Below are 26,057 nucleotides of genomic sequence, written 5' to 3'. Positions count from 1 at the left end.
TGCTCACTGCAACCTCTGCCTTCCAGTTCAAGCAATTCTCCTGCCTCAGCCTCCCGAGTAGCTGGGATTACAAGGCATGCACCACCATGTGCAGCTAATTTTTGTATTTTTAGTAGAGGCGGAGTTTCACCAAGTTGGCCAGGCTGGTCTCGAACTCCTGACCTCAAGTGATTCTCCCGCCTCAGCCTCCCAAAGTGCTGGGATTACAGGCATGAGCCACCGTATCCGACTGCTTTGCCTTTTCCAGAATGTCATATAGCTGGAATTAATTTCCTTCCTTTTTAAGGATGAATACTCTTCCGTTGTGTGCACACACCACATGCTGTGTGCCCATGCATCGCTGATGGACATTGGGCTGTTTCTACCTTTTGGCCACTGTGAATGATGCTGCAATGAGCCTTGGCTTTGACATTGGTTTATTTATAACAGTGCCACCTAGAATCCATCCCACTGCCACCCACCATATCACCAATGAAGGGGTTCCGGCCTCTCTCCCCTGCGTCGCTTCAGGAGTTCCCGCCCCCACCATCACCTGGACCAAGGTAAGCAGTGCCTGTTACCGAGAGGGTAACTGGAGAGGTAGGCCCAGTGTGTCATGGGGCGGAGGTGTGGGCTTCGCTGATGTCACCTGTGCCTCTGCCCTAGGAAACCAATGCCCTGACCTCCAGAGGTCCCCACTACAATGTGAGTAAGGAGGGCACCCTGCTCATCGCCCAGCCGTCTGCCCAGGACGCAGGAGCCTATGTCTGCACGGCCACCAACACCGTGGGCTTTTCTAGCCAGGAGATGCGACTTTCTGTCAACAGTGAGTGATGCCAACCCTGTTCTGGGAGAGGGGGCTCAGTGGCTGTGGAGACAGAGAGTCCCACCTCAGCCCTGTGGAGCCTGAGGCAGGGAAGCTGTTGCATCAGCAAGTCCTGCAAAGACACGTGGCTCTGCACAGGACCCGCGTCCCCAGCAGCCCTCTCACCCGCCTCTCTCTGCCCCAGACCCTCTGGTCTCCTTTCTATTTCTGGAATGGTCCAACCTGCCTCAGGGCTTGTGCACATGTAGTTCCTTCTGCTTGGAATGCTGTTCCCCCACCTCTGGGCCCAGCTGACTGCTCCCATCTGTCAGATCTCAGCTCTCCCTGCTCCCCCAGGCTGGTCAAGTCACCTTGCTGTAAACTGTGGAATATCCCCTTCCTGGCACCCGTCACAGCTATGATTCAATAATTAATCACATAGTGAGCTTTTTGGTACCAGTATTGCCAAAGGACCCTAAAGGCTGTGAAGATGGGGCGGGACCTGTCTCCTTCGCTGCCGTCCGCAGCATTCCCCATAGGGCTGGCGCTCAGTAAATATGTCTGGGAGGAGTGAGCAAATGTATAAGCCAGGCTTTTTCTCTCATAGACCCTTACAGTCAATATTTTTATATTGCAAAAAAAAAAAATTCCTAATGGGGGAGCATTTCCTTTGAACTACAAATGTACGGGGAACACGGGAGGGCTAGATGGGTTTTGATGTCCCCAACTGGCTAGCTTCTTTCATTGTTGCTGCTCAGACAGGTAGCGAGTGCCTTCCTTGTATGAGCTCCAAGGTAGAAAGGCGGAGGCGGGGAGGGGGGAGGAAGGAAGGGTACCATGCTGTTTCTGCCGACGAAGGGTCTTCAGCTTAAGGTGAGAGAGACGTGACGTGCACAGATTGCCATCAATCCCTCACCAGGCTTCGAGAGGTCCAGAGGGAGGGTCTGTGCATTCTTTGGTGGCTGATATCATGGGAATAAGTGAATGAGCAAGGGGAGAAGGTAGAGAGAGAGGAGGAGTTCAGAGCCTTTCAGAATGTCTCTGGGGAAGGGACAGCAGGATGAAGAGAAGCCAGAGAAGGCACAGACCGTAGGGCAGGAGGGACCGGGTCAGGGTCCTCAGAGCAAGGTGGTGGTGGGGAGGTGGGTAGGGGAGGACTGAGTGAAAACCCTGGGACCTGAGTCCCACCTCCAATCTGGACTCTCCACCTTCTGACAGCCACATCCACCTTCTGGACCTCCTGAAGGTCGAGGGTGCAGTACCGGCTCTGCCTCCTGGGGGAGCTGCCCCGTGGCCCAGGGTGCTCATGGACCCTAGTCCCCTCTGCCCTGCTGACAGGCCCTGCTTACTCTCCCCGCAGCCAAACCCAGGATTCATATGAACGGGTCACGTAATGCAGACGTGCCTCTGCGAGTCACAGCGAAGGCTGGCGAAGAGGTGACCCTGGACTGCGAGGCCAAGGGCTCCCCACCCCCACTGGTCACCTGGACGAAGGACTCCCGCCCTGTACCGCCCATCACCAACAGGTAACCCCAGTCCCATGGCCTCAAGGGACAGAGCGTAGGGCTGGAGGGAAACCTGCCTCAGGTGACCAGTGACCCAGCGGGTGTCTTGGACCCTGCAGTCTCTCCCATAGGGTGCTCCTGGGCTTCTGCACACAAGGCTGTTGTCCACGGGGCCCCAGAAGCCTGGAAGGGGCCTCTAGAGGGTGCCTGGAAGCCCAGGGTGAGACTCCCCATCTGAAATAACATGCACGGGGCATTGCCTGCAGGATCCCATTTAATCTGCACAGCCACCCTTGATATCTAACAGGACACTGACACTCAGCCAGGGAGTGAGCTGCTCGCCATCACCCAGCTAGGAAAGAGCAAAGCCAGGGCTGGGACCACATCCCCGCCACGACACACACCACCCCCATGCCTGCTCTGCAGACCAGGTGTCTGGCGGCTGGGCTGTCTGACTCAGCTGCTCCCGGTCTGGGATCCTGGGAGTGGGCGGACAGGGAGGAGGCTGGCTTGGGTGTCCTTCAAAGCCATGCCGTACCCCCCAGGAGGGGATGTGGGGGATGCTAGGGCCCTTGCCCCTGGCTGGGGGGTTCTGTGGCTCAGTCTGGTGACATCAGCCCTGGCAGGGTCTTTGAGATGTTCCAGACTCAGAAGGTCTCAGAGCAGTCTGCCCTATAACGTGACCCCCGCCCCCACCATGTGTCAATGCATCTCAGAACATCTGTTTGGTGAGTCCTGCCAATCCTTGCAACCAGGCACCCCTAAAGGTGGCAGGGGCCCAGGGAGCCGGCCCTGGGCATCATCGGTGGGGTCCCCCATGCCCTCTTGGCGTTGCTGCAGCTCTATGTTGTGGGGTGGGGGTGTGGCGGGGGCCATGGGAGCCCACAGCTCCCCTAGAAAGCCCGGTCCTAGCTCCGCGGCTGGGTGGTGGCCCTCAGCTGGAGGATGCGTGTTGATCTATGGCTTGTTACTGAAATGGGAACCGCATTCCCATTTGTTCACCCCTCCTCGCCGTGGTGCATTAATAGGTCAGCTGGGAGCTGTAAATTTGCGAAAGCCACTTTTGCAATCCTAGAGTTGTGTTGTGTTCCCTCTCCCTTGCCCTCTTCACTTCGTGCTGGCTTACATTGTTTTATCTCCAGATTTGGGAGATGCTGAGAGTTTATCTAAATAAGGAGGAAAATGTGCTGGGAGGCGGGGGTGGGGTTAAGTGCTCAGGCCCTGGAGTTCCGCAGACCCGGTGCCGAACTGCCTGCTCCCTTCTGAGTCATGCAACCTCGGGTGGCCACTGGCTCCTCTTGGCCTGTTCCTCCATCTGCAAAGTGGACATTATTTAAATAGCCCCCTTGTGGGGTAATGACGGATGTGCAGTGCTTAGGAAGTCAGATGTGCTGAAAACTCGCTCCCTTTCATATGATTTCCCTGCTGTTGCTGTTCACAAACTGAGACATCCTCTCCAGCTTTTACACATTTATCCTCCTCCTACCACACCTGTTATCTCAATTGTCACCTGCTTTTTAAATATAAAACCTTTATTGAGATGTAATTCACATACTGTATCATTCGCTTATTTAAAGGACACAGTTCAGTGTTTTTAGTATATTCAGACTGTGCAGCCATCACCACGATCAATTTTAGAACATGTTCGTCACCCTCCCAAAAAAACTTCATACTCATTGGCAGCCACCAGCCCCCCATTTCTGCTCTAGCCCCACTGCAGCCCCTGACAGCCACTGATCTGCTTTCAGCCTATTCTGGACATTTCATATAAATGAATTACATGGGGCCTTTCGTGTCTGGCTTCTGTCACCTAACTCAATGTCTTCCAGGTTCATCCATGTCGTGGCCAGATGAGTGCTTGCTTCCTTTTAATGGCCAAATAGTGTCCCATCCTGTGGGTGCTCACCTTTTGTGTGTCCACTCATCAGTTGATGTGCACTGGGGCTGTTTCCACGTTTTGGTGACTGTGAATAGCCTCACTTTTTTTTTTTTTTTTTTTTCGGACATGGAGTTTCGCTCTGTTGCCAGGCTGGAGTGCAGTGGTGCAATCTCAGCTCACTGCAACCTCCGCCTCCCTGGTTCAACTGATTCTCCTGCCTTAGGCTCCCGAGTAGCTGGAATTACAGGCACCTGCCACCATGTCCAGCTAATTTTTGTATTTTTAGTAGAGACAGGGTTTCACCATCTTGGTCAGGCTGGTCTCGAACTCCTGGCCTCAGGTGATCCACCCGCCTCGGTCTCCCAAAGTGCTGGGATTACAGGCGTGAGCCACTGTGCCTGGCCATAGCCTCACTTTTGATTGTACTTGAAGCTTTGTTCGCAGGCTCTGGGTCCTCTGGTTCCCTCCCTGCCCCACACTGGCAGTGTCCACACACAGAACCACGCTCAGCCTCTCACAGACGCACCACACCCCCTCCGTCCCTCAGTGACTCGACCAGAACACAGAGACTTAAAAAGCCCCTTGGAAAACACACAGTTAGACTTTCTGTCTGTCTGCTTCCTCCTCCCATCCCCCTCTTCCCTACATCCTCTTCCTCTTCCCCTCCTGTCTCCCTCTTCCCTTTCCCTCCTCCTCCCCTTCCCCTCCCTTCCCCTCTCCCTTGTCTTCCTTGTCCTTCCTTCTCCAAGGACGTCCCCAGGCTCAGCCTCAAAGCTGCCCTTCTGAAAACGGAGCACTTATCTGGCTGATGCGTCTGGTGAGTCGCAGGTGCTCATCTCTTGACAGGGGCCAGCAGCCCTCCACGCCCCCCTCCCCCCTCCCCTGCTCCCTTGCTCCTCTTCCTTGCTGACCTGCCCCAAGGACAGGGCTCCACGGCAGCCCCTTCTCCTGTCCGTGGGGAATTCTGCGGTGTAGTCAGGGCTGAGAGCCAAGATGTGCTGAGCCTCTGTGGCCCCCTCCATTCCCCTTGTCCAGGGGTGGCCCTCTCCTGCCAGCGCCCTGGAGGTGTTTGGGGTGGATGGCACCATGCCCAGTGCACTGAGGAGGAAACAGAAACACATGGGGTGCGGGGACGTGGAACCTGACACTGCAGCTCCTGGGGCTGGGTCCCAACATGCACAGACACGCAGACACACATAGACGCACGCACAGGGACACACGTGTCAGGTGGGCCACTGCTCTCTGAACTCCTAGGTATCTTCGACCCCCCCCAAGTCAGCAAGTGCTCACAGAGGAAGCATCCTAGGAACCTCAGAAGCCGTGAAGTTCTGAGCCGCCCAGCTGCATCCCAGTCCCTTTGGAGCGGCTCTTATCCTTGTAGGGGCTGTTCTAAAATTAAACCTCATGCATCTTATATTCCGTCCTCATCACGGATTCCTTTTCTCTTTTACCCATTTTCTCGATTCATTCTGGCCCACGTCACTTGCTTTTCCTTTTGAAGGGCAAAATAGACCTGTCATGGTGGCTCATGCCTGTAATCCCAGCACTTTGGGAAGCCAAGGAAGGCAGATCACGAGGTCAGGAGATCAAGATCATCCTGGCCAACATGGTGAAACCCTGTCTCTACTAAAACACACACACACACACACACACAAAAATAGCCGGACGTAGTGGTGCGTGCCCGTAGTCCCAGCTTCTCGGGAGGCTGAGGCAGGGGAATTGCTTGAACCTGGGAGGTGAAGGTTGCAGTGAGCCAAGATCATGCCATTGCACTCCCTCCTTGCAACAGAGCAAGACTCTGTCTTAAAAAAAAAAAAAAAAAAAGGGCAAAATAACATTCCAGGGCGCTCGGCTCCCATCATCGCTAAGTCATTGCTCTGTGTGGGGCACGGCCATGTTGCCAGCTCTCGCGGTCATAAATGGGACTGTTGGAGCAGCTTTGCACAATGTTCCTCTTTATCTCCTGGGTCGGTTCCTTGCGGGACGGTCCCAAAAGCCAACGGTGAAGTCCGAGGGTGGGAATGGTCACTGAGTGCTTCTTTCCTGTGGGACTTATTTTTGAAAAAGACATCCAAGTTGCAAATTCAAAATTGAAGTCAGAAGCATTGACTGAGCAGTATCCTATGCCCAGGATTGTGTTGCAGCCTCAGAGACAGAAGACATGGGCTTGGGCTGTGTGTGAGGTCAGGTGGCAGAAGACCTGGGGTCCCATCCCAGCTTCACCCCAGCTCGCCCCGTGACCTCAAACAAGACCCTTCCCCTCTCCCCTCCCTGGGCCTCAACCTTTCCATTTGAGAAATGAAAGGGTTGGACAGGCGATCGTGGCCAGAGAGCATCTCGGGGCTCTGGTCCCATGATTCAGCCCAGGGATACTGGGGCGAGGCAGTGTTTCCAGGCAACAATGTTTGTTTGGGATTCCGATGAGGAGATGGGACGGCTGTGAGCACTCCTGGCTCTGGCTGTGGCTCCCGGAGGCAGCCGGCCAGCATTCCACACAGGGCCAAATCCCTAATCCCAGCGCGGTGTGGGGGCAGTGAGAGGATGGTGTGTTTCTCTCTGGTTCTTCCAGGTTTTCTTCCTTTGATACCCCCACCACCCTCCTCTGCTCCTTCCCAAGCACACTGCAGGACAGGCTGCCCACCCACCCTTCTCCTGGAAGGGGACCACTGGGCCGGCTCATTAGAGGTGAGAGGTGAGGCCTGCAGCTGGGATCTGGTGACTTGTGGCAGGGAAAGCAGCTCACTGCTCTCTGCAAGCCAGTGGTGTGCCTGGACTGCCCAGGGCCCTGCATGGGGACTGTACCTTGGTGGATCCTCAAAGCCCTTGCTGGTTTCTGGTCTGATGGCTCTGGAGTCCGTCTGGTCAGCCTGTGGGCAGTGGCTGTCTTTCTGGAGTACATTTAAGTTTCCTCGCCTTCAGAGCTGGACGTTTAGATCACCATGGTGGTTAGGAAGGAGCACGGTCGCACAGTGTGAGGGTCCAGTCCTCGCTGTGCCCTGGCCAGCTCAGTGGCCGTGGACACCAGGACCACACCTCCGGAGGCTCAGTCTTCTCCTCTGCAAAAGGGGGTGTGGTAGTGGGTCTGCCTGCCTGGTAGGTCTGGCTGTTGGGATTCTAAGTGAGAGCGTGCTTAGTGGCACAGTGACCCACAGGAAGCGCTCAATAGTTGACAGCTGTGGCTGGCGTCAGCACCATCCTCGTTAGCAGCACCAGCATCGCAGGGCTTACCCTCTCCGGGCTCATGCGATGGCGCCGGCTCCGTCTCCCCTACCTACTTATTGTGCTTGGCCCCTTGGCGTGTCTCAGGCACCTCCTCCTGAATTTCTCCAGCATGACCTTCCCTCATGTGGCCTCCTCACGGGTCTGCGATCCTGGTCAGGCTACAGGAAGAAGACGCGAGTTGGGGCAGTGGTTTCCCGGAGGGGTTCTCTCCAGGCCGCCTGCCCAGGCTCAGACCCCGTCCTGGACCCAGCAGACAGGGCTGGCGTCCACTAGTGCATAGTGGACATCTGTTGAGTGTTGCCTGACTGTGCGCTCTGTGCTGAGAACCAGCCGTGCAGCAGGCTGGGTGACTCTGGGGGGAGTGCCGTTCATTCCACAGCCGCCAGCCCTGCTCCTGGATGCTTTATAGACAGAGGCAGCAAAAACAGCAATGTGGGAGACAGCGGGCGTCTGGGGAGGGCAGGAGGGCAGTATTGAGATGGTGGAAGGTCTGGGGGGAGGGAGGGAGAGCAGGGACCCGTGTCAATGAAGGCGGTGAAGGGAGTGTGTGGCATGGACAGGGAACAGCTGCAATTTGCCATGAAATATTTATTGAACACCTACTGTGGGCCAGGCCAGGGCCCATGCTGAACTGGGGCATGCCGGGGACCTGGGCACACCTGGCTCCTCCCCTCACGAAGCCATCAGACAGCGTAATGACAGGCATGGTAAACTGCAGAGTGGCATGGGAAGCATGTAATGGGAGGCAGGGTATTGCCTGGGGTAGCAGGGGAGGCTTCCCTGAGTGCAGCAAAGGTGTGTGCCGGGGATGAGGCAGACAGGTGAGGCCTGGGAACTGGCATTATTCCTGGCATTATTCCTATCAGATGCCCTTTGGTCTCTCTGGGCAGCCCTCTGCCCCGTGGGCCCCTCTTGCTTCTCCCCACCACTCTGACATCTGCGTGCGCCTCACTGCAGGGGCTCAAGCCAGATGGATGTCATAAACAGGAAATTCCCCTCAAACCTCTCCACTCTCATCTGGGCGCTGCACGGAGCCATCTGGCCATGCACGCCGTGATGAAGTCTGCCCCGCTCATCACACCACGCGCCCAACAGCAGCCTGTTCCTCGGAGACTCTGTGGCCTCCTCCCTTTCTCCCATCTCGCTGCTGCCACCTCCCCTTCCCTGCTGGGCTGCAGCCCCCAAACCTCCCACTGAGCTTCTGGGAATGTAGCGGGAGAGTGGTAGGGGGCAGAAGGAGCAGGCGGTGGGCTGCCCTGGAAACCCCAGGCCCATAGCTGCAGCTTCACCTTTTCCCTGAGTTTCCGCAGAGCATGCGCAGGGTCATGATAAGGCATCTCTCTGTGCCAGGTCTGAGCAGGTCCTGGAGATACCAAGAGAAATAAGACGGATGTCCCCTTGGAGCCACAGGCAGGCAGGTGACAGGTGGTGACAAGCCAGTGTGGTGAAGGCTTTGATGGCAGGATGTTCAGGCAGCTGTGGGAGCCTACAGGATGGACCTACCAGCCTGGGGCATCAAGTCAGCCTTCCTGGAGGAGGTGATGTCTCTGTATTGGAAGATGAATCAAGTATCATCCAGGTGAATGGGAAGTGCAGGTGTGTCCCAGGTAGAAGGAACAGCATGTGCCAAGGAGGGCTGGTGAGATGGGCCTGGCCCCCTGCGGAGGAACGGTGGTCCAGTGCCCCCATGCAGGGATGCAGGGGAGTTGGGGGTGGTCTGCGGAGGTCCACACAGGCCATAGTACTGTGCTTGGGTTTTGTCAGGGAGCAGTGGGCAGCCACAGAGGGCTTGAGAGCAGGTGAGGATGTGGCCAGTTTGGCATTTAGAGCAGACACAGGCTCTGCTGGGCAGGTCCTGGGTCCTTTGGCCTCAGCTTGTCCATCTGTAAAATGGATTCCCCCATTTCTACCTTGGTGATGTAGCAAGCAGAATCCTCCTTCTAGGAAATGATCTTGGATGCTCCTAAGAAAGATAAGATACCCACTTTTATTGGTGTGAATTGTTAACACTTTTGGAAGTTTTTTTTTTTTCAGAAGCCCCCATTTCCTATCTTTTTAAGGGTTTGGTGAGGAGGGGAGTAGGGGTTCTATGGTCCTTAAAGTTCTGGAGGGCAACTTCTCAGATTAGAGTCTGGAGCTGCTCTTTCTTTCTTTCTCTCTCTCTCTCTTCTCTCTTTCTCTCTGTCTTTCTGTCTTTCTCTCTCTTTCTCTTTCTCTCTCCTCTCTCTCTCTCTCTCTCTCCCTCTCCCTCTCTCTCTTCTCTCTCTCTCTCTCCCTCCCTCCCTCCCTCCCCCTTTATTTTTCTTCACAGAGTCTTGCCCCGTTGCCCAGGCTGGAGTACAGTGGCACAACCAGAGCTCTCAATCTCCTGGGCTTGAGTGATCCTCCCAACTCAGCCTCTCAATTAGCTGGGACCACAGGCATGTGCCACCATGCCCAGCTAGTTTTTTATTTTTTGTAGAGATGAGGTCTCCTTGTGTTACCCAGACTGTGTGCTGCCTTTTCAAATATGAAATGGGGTTCAGAGATGTTGACTGCCCTGCCTGGGGCTGCACAGCATGTCTGAAGTACAGTTGAACTTCGGACCCAGAACTCCAGTTTCTAGCCCAGACCTCTTCCTACTGGCCCACATCGTCCCTGTTTGCCAGCCCAGGTGTTGCGATGAAATCTAGGGAGGGGACCGCATCCCAGCCTGGAATGTGATTGAGTGTATAAGTTTCAGCATCAAATGGATTTGGCCGTTGATTGGTGGCTGTCGACATGTCAACATATTTAATTTTTTAAAAAGCTGTAGAAGAGAACATTCAAGCTGGAGTGGCAGACAGAGGAGAGCTACGCAGGGGAAATGTTTACCCATTGCCAGGACACATACATATTTCTGTCGTGTTTTCTCGCGTATTCCTTTGCACTATAAAGACTGAGCAACCTGTTCAGGGCTGCCCAGCTGATTGAAGACTGCGGAGAGATCCCAGACACTGGCTGGGGATTTGTGTCACACTAATAGCAAGGCAGTTTAGGTGACCTGGAGGAGGTGATGTCTCGGTATTGAAAGATGAGCAAGTGTTATCCACATACTATGTCCTGGGCACCTCAGGCTTTGTGTGTGTGATATCAGTTCACACTACATAAGGACACTGAAACTCAGGGAGATGGCGTCCTTGGGCCGAGGTCAGTCTGTAAGAGGCAGAATGGTGGTTCTCACCAGGACACCTGCCGTCAAAGACCCGCACCCATCTGCTCTGCCATGCTGCTTCTTGGGGAAGGGGCACGTCTTCATGTCCTCAGGCAGTGGTTCCCCGGAGGCGGTTCCGCAGCCACTTGTATCAGCTACCTAGGGCTTTTTAGTAAAACCCCAATTCCTACCTCCTCCATGGAATGAGTCTCTGGGTAGGGCCTGAGAATCAGCATGTTTCACATGCAGCTGGGAGAATCTGATGAGAACCCCTCCCTTGCAAGGTGTGAGATCTTTGAGAGCAGAGGGTGTGAGCCTGTAGCCCAGGAGACCTGCTCCGGTGCATGTGAGACACATAGAGCAGTGAGTGAGTGAGAGAGAGAGAACGGAAGGAAAGAAGGAAGGAGAAAGGAAGGAAAGAAGGAAGAGATAAAGATCTGAATGTTTAAATGTCCACTCAAAAGGGAGCAAGTTAATAAACTGTGGTGTGATCATACAAGGGAATATTACACAACAGTCAAAAATGAGTTAATTAGCCCTACATATATACTCATGATGCTATTTATATCGTGATATAGCTCATGATGCAAGTTTTAAAACATGCAAAACTTTGTGTATTATTTATGCATGTGCTCTTGTCTCCGTGGAAGCAGCTGACCTTTGTTGAGGGCCTCTCTGTTCCAGACACAGTGTTATGAATTAGGCCATTCAGTTCTTTTGACAACCCTGTGAGCATTGAGCACAACTGATGGCTCTATTTTCCAAAATGAGATGGCTTAGGCACAGGAAGGGTGAGGTGACTTGCCCAACCTCACACAGCTAGCGCATGGCCTAGCAGGTTAGACCCAGGCAATCCAGCCCAGTGCCTGGGCTCTAGAGACCACCACCCACTGTATCATCCACAGCCATCCTCAGAGAACTTGTCCCAAGAGGCTGCTGGATGCTCGGGACAAATGGATGGAGGGGGTGGCTGGAAAGGGGGTGTCATTGCACTACTCTACAGATGGGGAGACAGAGTTCTCAGCTGGTAGCCCGAGAATTGCCGATGGTGTTGCCCTGTTTAATGACTGCATGGCCCGCACTTTGCTCACCATGTCTCATGTGATCCTTGCAGCTGCCTGCGAGGTGGGGGCTATGAGGAGCCCTAAGGATTCTATAAGGGGCTCTGTGAGCCCCGTTTTGCAGAGGAGGAAATTGAAGCTCAGCAGAAAGCAAGGTGGGGGCCAGGCATCCCGGGCCTGCTGGGTTCTAGAGCCCAGCTGGTAAGCGCAGGGCCAGCGACTGGGCCTTGGAGTCCCCCACCCCCATGCTGGCTGCGTACTCTTGAGGCCAGCCAGGGTCAGTGGCCGCAGCTGTCCTCCCTATTTTATGGAGGCAGGGGCTGTGCGGAGCCAGCACATATGGGCCAGTGACATCATGTCTGCAGGGGGCCCTTGGGGTCCAGCCCAGCTGCAGGAGCCTGGCTGGGGGTCCTCGATCCCTGTGGGATGGGGGTGATGTGACTTATCAAGCAGAGCCAGACTGGGGAGGACAACGATGGCAGCAGGGGTGGGGGCTCCGCAGCTTCCTCCTGAGGACCCTCAACACAGTTCTGGACGTAAGAGCACCAAGCGACTGCAGTCAGAGTCAGGCCGGCCCTGGCACCAGACCAGAGGGCCTCAGGGCTGCCAGCTTCTTCATCCCACACACCGGGCAGGTGTGTGTGGCAGAGGAGGGGGAGTTGCCACCCGCAGTCAACAGGTATCAAGCGGTGGGCAGGTTCCTGGCCCTGGGCTGAGCCTGTGATAGACTCCGTTTACCAGCCCTGGCCCAGACACAGGCCGTCTTAGCATGACCATTTTACAGATGGGAAATGGAGGCTCCAAGAGGTGAAGCAACTTGCCTGAGGTCACACAGCTAGGAAGGATTTAGAGTTTAGACTCGAACCCAAGCCAGTGGACTCCTAGTCCAGTGCTCTTCTTCTCTTACACCAGTAGGCGTGAGAACTGGCCCTGGCCTGGTGGTTCAGGGAGGATGGAGGCGGGGGTGGGAGTAGATGGTGGGTGCTGGCTCATTCTCAGAAGGCTTCCTGGGGGAGGTGGCTGGTTCAAGTTGGGTCTTGAAGCCTTTCCATGGGGGTGGGGTCAGTGGGGGTCTCACCAGTGCTCCTCATTCCCGCAGGTATGGCCTCCTCCCGTCTGGCTCCCTGCGTCTGGGCCAGGTCCAGGTGGGTGACAGCGGCCACTACGAGTGCACAGCCAGTAACCCCGCCGGGTCCGCCTCCCGTCGCTACGTCCTTGGGGTGCAAGGTAGGACCAGCTGGCAGCCCCAGTCCCTCCCTGTCCCCCATCACCCTGCCTGTCTCTCAGGTCTCTCAGTGCCCCTCCTGCAGCCCACGCCCAGGTCTGTCAGGCTCTGTCACCTCTCCCTCCGTGCGCCTCTGCCACCTCCTTTTGCCACCCCCACTTCCTGTCTCTCTCAGGCCTGTCTCTCCTCCTCCACCCTTTTTCTCCCCCTCTCCCCATACCCCTTGAGGGGTACTGGAGACGCTGTTCAGAGGCCCCCAACAACACAGGGCAGAGCACAGTGGGGACCTGGGTTTGGGAGGACAGGGGTCAGAGGGGAACCCATGAAGGTGGGTCTGAGAGGGTCTCTGCCTGGTGCGCGAGGCCCAGCTGGGAGCCCAGGGTGTGGTGATGGGAAGAGGCCTGTGAAGTGCCACAGAGCCCCTCCTGCTGGGAGCATCTTAATGCCCCCAAGAGGCCCTTCTGAGCCCCTGCTCCAACCACTGCCATCAACGAGGCACTTTGTGCACCTATAACAGGGGGTGCCGCTCTCTCTCCATGTATCCCTTCCTCTAGTCCAAGGCCCCTACGTAACCCACTGTGCCTCTGATTCCCAGCCTGGTGGGGGGTCCCAGGAGTGGGTGTTCCCCTGGGGCTCATTCAAAGGGAGCCAGCCAGTGGGAGTCATACACTGAAAAGGGAGGGCGCTCGTCATCCGAAAGTACCCTGAGAGGCATCCAAGACAGGCCCAACTATGGCCCAAGGGCCCAATCTGCCCTCCTGTTTTCAGAGATCATGAGCCAGTGAAGAATGGCTTCCACTTTTTAAAATAATCGGACAAGCACAAAAAACCAACTAAATAATATTTTGTGATATTTCAAATTTATCTGAAATTCAAATTTCAGTGTTGGCCAGACGTAGTGGCTCATGCCTGTAATACCAGTACTTTGGGAGGCCTAGGTGGGAGGATGGCTTGGGCCCAGAAGTTCGAGACCAGCCTGGGCAGCATAGCAAGACCCCATCTCTGCAAAAAATAAAAAATTAACCACTCGCAATGGTCCGCACCTGTAGTCCCAGCTGCTCAGGAGGCTGAGGTGGGAAGATAGCTTGAGCCCAGGAGGTCGAGACTGCAGTGACCTGTGATCGTGCCACTGTACTCCAGCCTGGGCAACAGTGCGAGACCCTGTCTCAAACAACACAAAACAAAACAAAACAAAAATTCAGTGTTTATAAATACAAGTTTTATTGGAACACGCCCACGCATGTTTATCTATGTGCTGCCTGTGGCTGCTTTACCCTCTGACGGCAGAGGTGAGAAGTGGAGGGAGCCTGCCTGGCCTCACAGCCCAGCATCCTGACCACCTGACTCTTTACAGAAAAAATGTGCTGCCCCAGATCTAAGCTCACACCCCATTTTACAGATGGACAAGCTGAGGCCCAGAGTGGGAAGGTGCTCCAGGGTTCCCATGGGTTTGCATGGGGATGTGAGAGAGACACAGGAACAGGGAGGCAGTGTAATAAGCAGGGCCTCAACGTTGACAGAGCTGGGTTTGAGTCCTGACTGTGCTGCTGACTGGCTGTGTGACCTTAGGCCAGTCACTTGGCCTCTCTGAGCTTTGCTTTCCTCCTCTAAAAAGTGAGGCCACAATAAAGCCCATCCCATTGTGGGCATTGAATGCTCAGAACAGTGGAAGCTGTTATTGTTTTCAGCGGTTGTGTGTGAGAGAGATTGACAGATGGGCGGGGCATCCACGCTCTCTGTGCTCCTGGGCACCCAGGCCCTGGGCTAAGGGGTTGGTCTCCACCCAAGGGCCAGGATCCCATGGGTGATTTTATATCCAGGCTCCTTCTCAGAAGCTGCGTAGGGGGTGGGTGCACCTCAGTGTCCCTCGAGGGTCCAGGACACTTGTCCCAGTGTCCCATGCAGTGCCTGGAGCAAGGTGGCCCCTGGGCTCTGAGAAGTCTTTTGTGCCCACCCAGTTTGGCCTCGCAGGGGCCTGGACCCTTGGACACTCAGACCCAGGGTTGGTGCCAGCTCCTATCCCCTGAGGGAGGGGGGCGACTCTGGCCAAGTCATATAACCTTTCTGAGCCTCAGTTTCCCCCTCTGCAAAATGCGGCGGCATGGATGGCATCACTTGCCATGTAGGAAGGACCGAGTGAGATGGAGGATGAGAAAGTGACTTGAAACCACAAATGTGAAAGAACGGGAAGCCACAGCCAGGGGGAGGGAAGGACGGGGCAGCGGTGACGCCCAGCTGGAGTGACTGTGCCACAGCATGCCAGCCACCGGGCTCTGTGCTGGCTGCTTTAGTGCCGCACCTCATTCCATCCCGCGGGGCGGGAGGGGTTGTGATGAGGGGGAACTGAGGCTCTGGCTGGAGCAGGGTCCCTTGGCTATAAGGAGCTGAACCAGGATTGGAGCCACCTCCGCACATGCTGCCTCCGAACCTTGCTTAGCCATTATAAGTCGACCCCTCTGCCTTGCCTCAGTTTCCCCTGTGCACTGAGCTGGATGAATCCCAAGTGGCACTTTTTTTTTTTTTTTTTTCTTAGACGGAGCCTCCCTCTGTCACACAGGCTGGAGTGCAGTGGCACAATCTCAGCTCACTGTAACCTCCGCCTCCCGGGTTCAAGCAATTCTCGTGCTTCAGCCTCCGAGTAGTTGGGATTACAGGTGCGCGCCACCACGCCCAGCTAATTTTTTTATTTTTAGTAGAGATGGGTTTCGCCATGTTGGCTGGGCTGGTCTCAAACGCCTGACATCAGGCAATCTGCCCACCTCGGCCTCCCACAGTTCTGAGATTACAGGCGTGAGCCACCGCTCCCAGCCCCGAGTGGCGCTTCTTAAATGATGTCAGGCACATTGGCGAGGGCAGAGGGATATACAAGCTCAGCCCTAAGGGTTGAGTCTTTCAGGAGTGCGTGTGTTCAGGTGAAAGACCGGAGCTCACTCACTTTGGGGGAGTCCACGTGAGGTGTCCCAACGTCTTTTCCTGCCAGCCTTTGATTGTGCTCCATGACAATTTTGCTGGTTGGTGACATCTGAGATGTGGCTTGGGCCTAGGTTCTGGGACCCTCTCGCCTGGGTCCCCCAACCTTGATACCCCTCCTGTGGCCCCTCAGTCCCCCCTCAGGTGCAGCCAGGCCCTCAGGTTCTGAAGGTGCTGGTGGGAGAAGCCCTGGATCTGAACTGTGTGGCTGAGGGCAACCCAGAGCCCCAGCTGAGCTGGTCCAAGGATGGCGTGGTGTTGCAGGGCCGGGGGCCTCAGGGCTCCGTCCACTTCGCAGCCATCAGAACCTCTGATGCCGGGAGGTACCGCTGTGAGGCCTCCAACAGCGCCGGGGTGGATGCCTGGGAGGTGGAGCTCAGGGTGCTGGGTGAGTCTCCCTGGCCCCAGAACCTGCTTCTCCCCAGCTCTCCCAGCCACAGCCTGGATTTGGGAGGTGCTCGTCTCTGTTCCGGGCTCTGTGCCTGCCCGTTCCCTTCCTTCCTGGGACAGATAGAGCCCTGGCCCTTTCTGGGACCTTCCAGCCCCACAGCTTTGGGGCTATCCTGTGTCCAGGAGCCTTTGTCAGTCCTTGGGTATGGACCAGGTGGTCCTCAGAGCTCCCAGCAGGGGTTCCCTGTACTCCTTACCCTTGGGCGGTGACCTGTGGGGCCCCTGAGTACCTGGGTGGACAGAGGCACCTGGAGCAGTAACCAGGGAGTGGCACTGGACCCAGGGCCATCCAGACAACCATAGGCCAGTCACCTACACTCTCTGACCCCGGTTTTCTCACCTGCAAAGTGGGTCCAGTAGTATGTGGGGGGTCCATGTGAGAGAGTGTGTGAAGCACCTGGCGCATAGAAAGTTCTGGATCAGTGGTGCTAGCAGTTTCACTATTAGGAATTTAAAACAAGCTTGGGGCTGAGTGCAGTGGCTCATGCCTGTAATCCCAGCAATTTGGGAGGCCGAGGTGGGTGGATCGCTTGAGCCCAGGAGTTCGAGACCAGTCTGGCCAACATAGTGAAACCCCATCTCTTTAAATAAATAAATAAATAAATAAATAAATAAATAAATAAATAAAAGCTTGGAAAGCCACTGCTGAGAGGGACCACTCATGGCCCCTTGTGTTTGAGGGTACAGCTCAGCCTCCCCAGCCTGTGGGGCTCGGCCCTGGTGGCTGCACCATGGGGCCTCCCTGCAGGGTGAGCCAGTACCCCTGGCCCTGACTGGACTTGCCAGGAGGCTAGGGGCTGGGATTCTAGAAGGGGACACCCTCCCCATTGGCCCTGGGTTCCTTGGAGGCAGGGGTTGAGGGGTCCCAGGCTTTGGGCCCGAGGTAGGAGTGTGGCCATGTTGCCTCCCTACAGAGCCACCACACTGGGGGGCTGATGAGACCAGCGGCCTGCTGGAGCGAGTGGCCGGAGAGAATGCCAGCCTGCCGTGCCCTGCCAGAGGTGAAGCTGCGTCTGGGGAGGGACTGGGGAGGTGGGGTGGGCTGGCTTGGGAGGCGTCCCCACTCATGTTCCAGTGCCCTGGGTTGCACGTGGCAGGCCCACGGGGCACCTGCTCCTTGTCAGCAGCATGCCAGGTGGTTCATCCCATTGTCAACCCTGCAGGATGGTGTTATTGCCCCTTTTTATTAGGGGCAATCCAGGCCCAAGGGGGTTAAGTGACTTGCCTGAAGTCACATAGCCAGGGTGTGACTCAGAATGTGGACAAGTGTGACCCCTGCCCTGCCCCCCTGTGCCCATCAGCATCTGGGGGTGTGATCGCCAGGGCTGAGGCAGCCCGGGGTCCTTGTGGGTTGGGGCTTTGTGGTCAGCCCGCCTCTCCCCATGCCCCTGACTTTCCCACAGAGGATGGATTCAGTGGTTCTGGCCAAACCAGCTTTTCTGGGCTTGTCTTTGGGGCAGGAGCATGGTGTGGGGCTGATAGCCACCATGGGTCAGCTGCCCAGCGCCGAAACCTGCCCTGGCCCTTCCTGGCTTTGTAACTCAGGACAGTTTCTATCTCCTTTCTGAGCATCAGTTTCCCTGTCTGTATAGCGGGGTTGTACCAGCCCCTCTGCATGGAGCTGCTGTGAGAACTCAGTGGGACCCCATGCGTGCACAGGGCTGGCATCTTAGGAGGGCTCAAGAAATGTGGTGGATGCCTGGCTTCTGCCTTTTTGTGAACCCCACGGCCCCACCCAGAAGATCCCTCCACAGCCCCCGCCACTGCCTCAGTTGCTTCTTTCGGCGTTGGGCTCCTGCATGGCTGGGAGCACCGCCTCCCCTCTGTGGGGGTGAGGTTCTCTGGAGGGTGCTGTCTGGTGTCTGGTAGCAAGTGGCAGGTCACCAAAGCCTGGCAGGAGCCTGGGGGGCATCTCTAGTCTTGGTCGTTGCTCTGTGAGCCACAGGACGCCCTGGAAGGCCCCAGAAAAGGACTCAGGGAGAGGCAGGTAGAAGCAGGGATGGCACCCACCTAGGCAAGGGGAGGACCTGGGTGGGAGCTCTGGGAGCCCCTCTGGATCCCCAAGTGCAGAGCTGCCGACCTGCCCACCTGGCCCCCCGACCCTCCCCGACCCAGGTCCCCGGCCCTTGACTATGGCGCCACCTTGCGTTGGACTCTGCTAACAGCAAGCAGCCGTTCTGCGCTTTTGGGAGGTGGGAGACAGTGGAAGGTGGGACCCACCCAGCCCCTGACTGCCACACACAGCCCTGGTCAGTCAGGGACCAGTCCTGAGCCTGTCAGCCTCACCCAAATCCCCTCTGATAGCACCGCCTCTCCCCACCAGGCCTGCCGCCTGGGCTGTCCCGGCCTCCTTCCTGGTCAGGAGGGCCTTGTTTCAGAGCCCTGTGGCCTTGGGCTCGGAGTGCTCTGAGGGCTACAGGGTTGGGACTGAGCCCAGCACCCTCATGGGGACTCCCTGGGCCCTGCAGTGACACCATCTGCCTCTTCCTCGTGGGGTGGGGTGGGGCGTGAAGGCCAGAGCCTGGACACCCACTTGGTGGTGTGTGTGGTGTGTGGGACTCTGCACAGTGGGGAGGGGGCGGCGTGAGGGACTCTGGGCAGCAGCTGGTGCCCGGGGATCTCCTTGTCCTCCTTGTCGCAGAGCTTCAGGGCCGTCCTGCACTAGAGCACTTTAGGCTGAGATTGTGGTAAACAAAGTTCCACAGCAGAAACCATCACCCCTCCCGACCTGCAGCTCGGAAGGCCTGGCCCCCGGGGTGGCGGGAAGTACAGGGGCTCTCAGGGGAAAGCTGAGGAAGATGAGAGGGGGGCGTGCATGTGTGTGAGTGTGCGAATGTGTCGTGTGTGTATGTGGTGTATGTGTCGTGTGGGATGTGTGTGCATGTATGTGTTCTGTGTGTATGTGATGTGTGTATGTAGTATGTGGTGTGTGTGTGTGCGTGGTGTTTGGCATGTATGTTGTATAGTGTTTGGTGTGTGCATGTATGTGTTCTATGTGTGTGTGGTCTATGTATATGGTGTTTGGTGTATGTTGTATGTGTGGTGTACATGGTGTTTGTGTATAATGTGTAGTGTGGTGTGTATGTGGTACGTGGTGTTTGGTGTGTGTAGTGTGTGTGTGGGGTGTGTATGGTGTTTGGTGTATATGTTGTGTGTGTGGTGTGCATGGTGTTTGTGTGTGGTGTATGTATGTGGTGTGTGTGGTGTGTAGTATGTGATGTGTGTATGTGGTATGTGGTGTTTGGTATGTGGGGTGTGTATGTAGTGTTTGTATGTTGTGTGTATGTGTATGGTGTTTGTTGTGTGTAGTGTGTGATGTGTGTATGGTGTTTGGTGTATATGTTTGTGTGTGGTGTGTGTATGTTGTTTGATGTGTATGTAGTGTGTGTGTATGATGTGTAGTGTGTGGTGCGTATGTGTGAATGTGTGGTGTGTGTGTGTGTATGGTGTTTTGTGTGCATGGTGTTTGTGTGTATGGTGTGTAGCATGTGATGTGTATGTGGTATGTGGTGTTTGGTGTGTGTGGTGTGTGTAGTGTTTGGTATATATGTTGTGTGTGTGGTGTGTGTATGGTGTTTGGTGTATGTGGGCGGTGTGTGTGTGTGGTGTTTGGCATGTATGTTGTGTGTGTGGTTTGGTGTGTGTAGTGTTTGGTGTATATGTTGTATGTGTTGTGTATGTGGTGTGTATAGTTTTTGGTGTGTGTGTGGTGTGTGCATAGTGTTTGGTGTGTATGTTCTGTGTGTGGTGTGTGTAGTGTGTAGTGCATGGTGTGTATGTGGTGTGTGGTATGTATTGTGTGTGGTGTGTGGTGTGTGCACAGTGTTTGTTGTGTATATTGTGTGTGGTGTGTGTATGGTGGTGTGTGTAGTGTGGTTTGTGGTATGTATTGTGTGTGGTGTGTGGTGTGTAGTGTGTATGTTGTGTGTGGTATGTGTAGTGTGTGGTGTGTGTAGTGTATGGTGTGTGTGTGGTGTGTGGTGTGTGTGTTGTTTGATATGTATGCTGTGTGTATGGTGTGTGTGTATGTTAGTGTGTGGTGTGTGGTGTGTATGTGGTATGTGTGGTACGTGTAGTGTGTGGTGTGTGTGTGCTGTGTGTGTGTATGTTGGTGTGTGGTGTGTGTAGTATGTGGTGTGCATGTGGTGTGTGGTGTGTATAGGGTGTGGTGTGTGTGTTGTTTGGTATGTATGTCATGTGTGGTATGTGTATGGTGTTTGGTGTGTATAGTATGTGGTGTGTGTAGTGCTTGGTGTGTATGTTTGTGTGTGGTATGTGTGTATGGTGTTTCGTGTGTGTAGTGTGGTGTGTGGTGTGTATGTGCTGTGTGGTGTGTGTATCGTGTTGTGTGTGTGTGGTGTGTATCCCCACAGTGGGGAGTGGGGGTAGCAGCCCCTGGCGGTGGGACATTCTGGCCTGCATTCTGGGCAGAGGATTCCAGAGGAAAACGGGCACAGAGGGATTCAGTAAGTTGCCCAAGGACACCCAGAGCGTGGGTGGACATGGAGCAGGGCCCTGGGCCCTCCCTGTCCCTCATGCCAGCAGGGAGGGTCTCTGGCACTTTACGGTGGACGGTCAGGGTAGGGCGGAGGGGGCAGGGCACCCTCCTACAGAGATGATGCCAGTGTGCCTTCCACATGCCATGTCTTCCCCGCCACCATGCTTACTGGTCCTTCCAAGGATGAAAGAGTGAGCGTCCCACAGCGTAAGTGTCTACCCCTGGGCCCCCGCTGCCAGGGGCAGCCCTTTCTGATGATAATCAGTGTTAGCTACAACAGTCCTGATGACCAGTGGTAGCAGCAGAAGGCAGGTGGGAGTGACGTGCCGATCTGCAAGTGTGGGGACCCCACAGGCTCCCCTGAGTCAGCGCTGGCGGAGGTCAGGGGGCAGGTGAGAGCTAGGGCCAGGATGGCAGCAGCAGAGTGTGTGCCTGGGGCTCACGCTGCGACCTCTGGGCAGTGTGCCTCAAAGGGGTCACTTGGAGGACTGGGCTGTTAGCTTCAGCTCACATAGGACCCCCTCTGGGCAGGTGCTGTCCTTGGGGCCCGTGAATGAAAGCTCCACTCAGCCCAGTGGGCAGCTGTTTCTGGCACACCTACTGTGTACCAGGCTGTGTGCACAGACCAACATGGGGCGTGTCCTAGAGATCAAGGGGCTGGGGGATGTGGCACTCACGGTGGGGCTGGAGGCTGGGGGGTGTGGCACTCACAGTGGGGCTGGGGGTTGTGGCTGGCAAAGTGACTGGCCCAGGCTTGTGGAGGGAGGAGCAGGAGCAGGCTGAGCAGAATTGGGGCCTCCCACAGGCCCTAACCCCAGGGCACAACGCAGGGTGCTGGAGCACGGCAGGCTTGGCTCGTTCACTGATTTAGTGCCTACTGTGTGCCGGGCACTGTGCTAGAGGCTGGCGATGGCAGCAGGGAAAAAAACAAAGAGCCTGGCCCTCGTCGGGTGGGGGACACAGAAAAGAGGCAACAGAGACCTGGATCATAGATGCGTCCTCTGATCACTGGAAAGTGGAGGATGATGGCTGAAAAGCAGGGAGGGCAGGGGCTGGGGGTGCCAGTTGGGGTGCAATTCTAAATGAGGGGACTGGGGACTTGCTGTGAAGAGAACCAGAAAACAGGCATGCAGTCCCCGCCTTGGTCCCTCAGGGACCCTAGGAGGCTGTATGGATGGGCAGTGTGGGTAGGTGGCGGGTGTGGGGGCTCCCACAGCTCCGAGGGAAATGCTCCTTCCAGCCTCGGGGGGATGGAGGTGCCTGTAGTCATCCCTGGACCGTCAGCCCCTTTTGCACAGAAGAGACATGTGGGGGACAGTGCAGGTGTGGAGGGAAAGGTGTCAGGGTGTTTGTACTGATGACTCCATGCACCCTGCCAGGAACGCCCAAGCCGCAGGTCACATGGAGGAAGGGCCCGTCCTCGGAGCCCCTGCGTGGCCAGCCAGGTGTGGCAGTGCTGGAGGAGGGGTCTCTGTTCCTGGCCTCCGTCTCACCCGCGGATAGTGGAGACTACGAGTGCCAGGCCACCAACGAGGTGGGCTCCGCATCCAGGAGAGCCAAGCTGGTGGTCTATGGTGAGCAGGGACCCAGAGCTGGGGGCAAGAGAGGAAAGCGGCAGGGACCCAGAGACGGGCCTATCTTCCTCCCAGGACCGCATCCGGCCAGAGGCCCACAGTGAAGCCGGGGGTCTGACAGTACCACGGCGTGCCCAGGTGTGGCAGTGCCAGTTCCCTGGGGCCTGAGAGCTTCCTCCACAGGAGAATCAGGTCCTGCCACCAGGTGCCAGTGACAGGGAGGGCTTGAGGGGGCTGGGAGAGTGGCAGGCTGCACTGGACACCCCACTTCCCTAGAGAGACCCCCACGGAGACAGTATGGGGGAAGTACCTGGAATTCCATCAGTGTCTTTGAGATTGGTCTAGAGGTGAAGGCATTTTAAAATGACCCCTTGGCTGGGCGTGGTGGCTCGCACCTGTAATCCTAGCACTTTGGGAGGCTGAGGCAGGAGAATTGCTTGAGCCCAGGAGATCGAGACCAGTTTGGGAGAGAGAGACCCTGTCTCTACATAAAATAAACTTAAAAAATTATTTTTAAAAATGAGCACGGATGGCAATGCAGAGCCCCAGAGCCCACCTCCGGGTTAAAACTGTTACGCCTGGCCTCTTCTCACATTCTTGTCCTCAGCAGGGAGAGCGCCCACCCCCACATCCAGGGTGCTATGTGCAGAGGAAGGGGACCCCCCCTTAACACGGGCAGTGTGGGTGGGCTGGGGAGTGGTCTCTGTCGGCAGGATGAACTGGCCCCGCTTGGGCAGTTCTACCAGCTCCTAACGCCACCTGCTGCTTCCCCAGGACCAGCTGCTCTGGCTAGCCCTGTAATGACTTGCTCAAGACATTTGTTACAAAAGCGTGGCCAGGCCTCACCTTCAGAGATTCTCACTCAGGGGGACCCTCCCTGGTCACTGTGACACCAGGTTTGGTGTAGAACCAGATGGATCTAAGGGGACTCCAGCACCTTGCAAAGCTGAGAGTCAGAAAGGGTGACACCTGGGCCTGGGCACGACTGAGGGTGTTTGGGTCTCAGGGCAAGGCTGCTGCGGCCATCTGCAGGTCCACAGGACCCTTTGTGGCTGGGCGGACGGGGACAGGCAGACCTTCTCCAACCCCAGTGACGAAGGGGAGGGAATGGCCCAGATGAGGTCCCTTCGGCTGTGGCTCTAAGGGGGCAGGGAAGCAGCTCCTTGGCTCTCCTTGCCCCCAAGTGCCCCCCAGCATCCGGGAGGACGGACGCAAGGCCAACGTGTCGGGCATGGCCGGGCAGTCCCTGACGCTGGAGTGTGACGCGAACGGCTTTCCAGTCCCTGAGATCGTGTGGCTGAAGGACGCGCAGCTGGTGGGTGTCCCCCTAGGGTGGGCGGGGTATGGGTGGGATTTAGGCTGGGGACAGGTCTTCTGGATGGGCGTTTCTGCGTGTGCCAAGGTGGGGCAGGGAGATGTGACAGGTGTCTTTGGTGGTGCTCTGGGGTTCACGGCAGTGGAGGATAGTGGTCATGTAGTGAAGCCTGGCGGGGGCTGCGTGGCAGAGAACATGGCACCGTTCTGGCCACTGGCCACCTCTCGGGCCTCAGTTTCCTCATTACTGATGCTGGGGGTGGTGGCTGGATCCCCTCTTACTGGCTCCCTCTGGCCTCTCCTACCCAGATTCCTAAGGTGGGCAGCCACCGCCTCCTGGACGAGGGCCAGTCCCTCCACTTCCCCAGGATCCAGGAGGGTGATTCTGGGCTCTACTCCTGCCGGGCAGAGAACCAGGCTGGCACCGCCCAGAGGGACTTCCATCTCCTTGTGCTCAGTGAGTGAGACCTGAGCCCCGTAACTCCCAAGTGTGTCTGGCCCTGTAGCCCCAACTCTTGCAGGCACACCGGGGGAGAGGGTAGACTTTGCCTGCGGAGAGCAGGGGGCACAGAGGGACCCATGACAGACCCAACCCCCATCCTCACAGAGCTATCAGGCTCGGGGGACAGACATCAGACAGGTGATTAGCAAAATCATTACTGTCACAAGTGACAGTCTGAGTGCTGAGGGCTCCAGAGCAAGCCCTCCTGGCCACGGTTTTGGGGGGCTTCCCAGGAAGGTCAGGTAGGAGGGGGGCCCAGGCTGGGGGGTCTGCACAGACAAAGGCCCCGTGGTAGGCGGGGCTTGCAGGGTTTGAACAGTTTCCCAGCCCTCACCCCTTCTTACCCCCAGCCCCTCCTTCCGTGCTTGGAGCCGGGGCCGCTCAGGAGGTGCTGGGATTGGCCGGTGCAGACGTGGAGCTGCAGTGCTGGACCTCAGGGGTCCCCACGCCCCAGGTGGAGTGGACCAAGGACAGGCAGTGAGTGCCCCCCCTCCCTGAGGATGGCGTGTGGTGGTGCCCAGACTCAGCCTGCTGGATGTGGGGGTTGGGGAAGGTTGACCTCTTCTTGGGGAGCTGACAGGCATGGCATGTGCCACCCAGGGCCCAGACTGAGGGCTGTAGGGGCGCCTCCCACCCAGCGGGAGATTAGCCAGGGAGACCCCACTCTTAACTCAGCAAAGTCTTCTCATCTCTTAGCCTTTCCTTTTTTTTTTTTTTTTTTTTGGTGACAGGGTCTCGCTCAGTTGCTCAGGTTAGAGTGCAGTGGAACAATCTCAGCTCACTGCAGCCTCAGACTCCTGGGCTTCTTGGGCTCAAGAGATCGTCCCACTTCAGCCTCCCAAATAGCTGGGACCACAGGTGTGCACTACCAACAATGGCTAATTTTTAAAAAAATGTTTGTACAGATGGGGTCCTGCTTTGTTGCCCAGGCTGGTCTCAAACACCTGGCTTCAAGCAATCCTCCTGCCTTGGCCTCCCAAAGTGCCGAGATTACAGGCATGAGCCACTGTGCCCAGCCTCTTTTTTTAAACTCACTTTTTCTCTAAGTAAAATTCACATAATGGGCTGGGTGCAGTGGCTCACGCCTGTAATCCCAGCATTTTGGGAGGCCAAGGCGGCCAGATCACCTGAGATCAGGAGCTATCAGCCTGCCCAACACAGCGAGACCCTGTCTCTGCTAAACACACACACACACACACACACACACACACACACACACACACAAATAGCCAGGCATGGTGGCAGGCGCCTGTAATCCCAGCTGCTTGGGAGGCTGAGGCAAGAGAATCACTTGAACCTAGGAGGTGGAGGTTGCAGTGAGCCGAGATCAAGCCACTGCACTCCAGCCTGGGTGACAGAGCAAGACTCCGTCCAAAAAAAAGTCCGCATAACATACAATTAGCCATTTTAAAGTGTACAGTGGGCCAGGTGCAGTGGCTTACGCCTGTAATCCCAGCACTTTGGGAGGCTGAGGTGGGCAGATCACGAGGTCAGGAGATCGAGACCATCCTGGCTAACACGGTGAAACCTCATCTCTACTAAAAATACTATATATATATATATATATGGGCATGGTGGCGGTAGTCTGTAGTCTCCTGTAGTCTCCGCTACTTGGGAGGCCGAGGCAGGAGAATCACTTGAGCCTGGGAGGTGGAGGTTGCAGTGAGCCATTGTACTACTGCACTCCAGCCTGGGCAACAGAGCAAGACTCAGTCTCAAGGAAAAAAAAAGGTGTACAGTGTAGTGTCATTTAGTACATTTGCAGCATGGGGCAACTTTCACTTCTATTTAGTTCCTGACATTCCCTCACCCCAAAAGGACACCCTGGACCCATCAGCAGCCAGTCGCTGTCCCCTTCTCCCCAGCCCCTGGCAACCACAAGCCTGCTTTCCTTCTCTATG

At 56.3% G+C, this 26,057-nt stretch overlaps 1 protein-coding gene across 1 annotated transcript in view; it reads left to right on the top strand.

Moving 5' to 3' along the window:
- HMCN2 (hemicentin 2) overlaps positions 1 to 26,057 on the top strand; it is a 165,230-nt gene that overhangs the window by 55,848 nt on the left and 83,325 nt on the right. The window contains exons 20-29 of the mRNA XM_008975935.4: positions 430 to 542; positions 646 to 805; positions 2,145 to 2,310; positions 12,723 to 12,850; positions 15,952 to 16,206; positions 17,183 to 17,269; positions 22,146 to 22,340; positions 23,525 to 23,655; positions 23,964 to 24,111; positions 24,507 to 24,633. Of these exons, the coding sequence (XP_008974183.3) occupies positions 430 to 542; positions 646 to 805; positions 2,145 to 2,310; positions 12,723 to 12,850; positions 15,952 to 16,206; positions 17,183 to 17,269; positions 22,146 to 22,340; positions 23,525 to 23,655; positions 23,964 to 24,111; positions 24,507 to 24,633 (1,510 nt within the window). The remainder of the gene's footprint in view (positions 1 to 429; positions 543 to 645; positions 806 to 2,144; positions 2,311 to 12,722; positions 12,851 to 15,951; positions 16,207 to 17,182; positions 17,270 to 22,145; positions 22,341 to 23,524; positions 23,656 to 23,963; positions 24,112 to 24,506; positions 24,634 to 26,057) is intronic.

Source organism: Pan paniscus, chromosome 11 (assembly GCF_029289425.2).
Source record: "Pan paniscus chromosome 11, NHGRI_mPanPan1-v2.0_pri, whole genome shotgun sequence".
Taxonomy (NCBI): Eukaryota; Metazoa; Chordata; class Mammalia; order Primates; family Hominidae; genus Pan; species Pan paniscus.
This window is presented reverse-complemented; position numbering and strand designations above follow the sequence as displayed.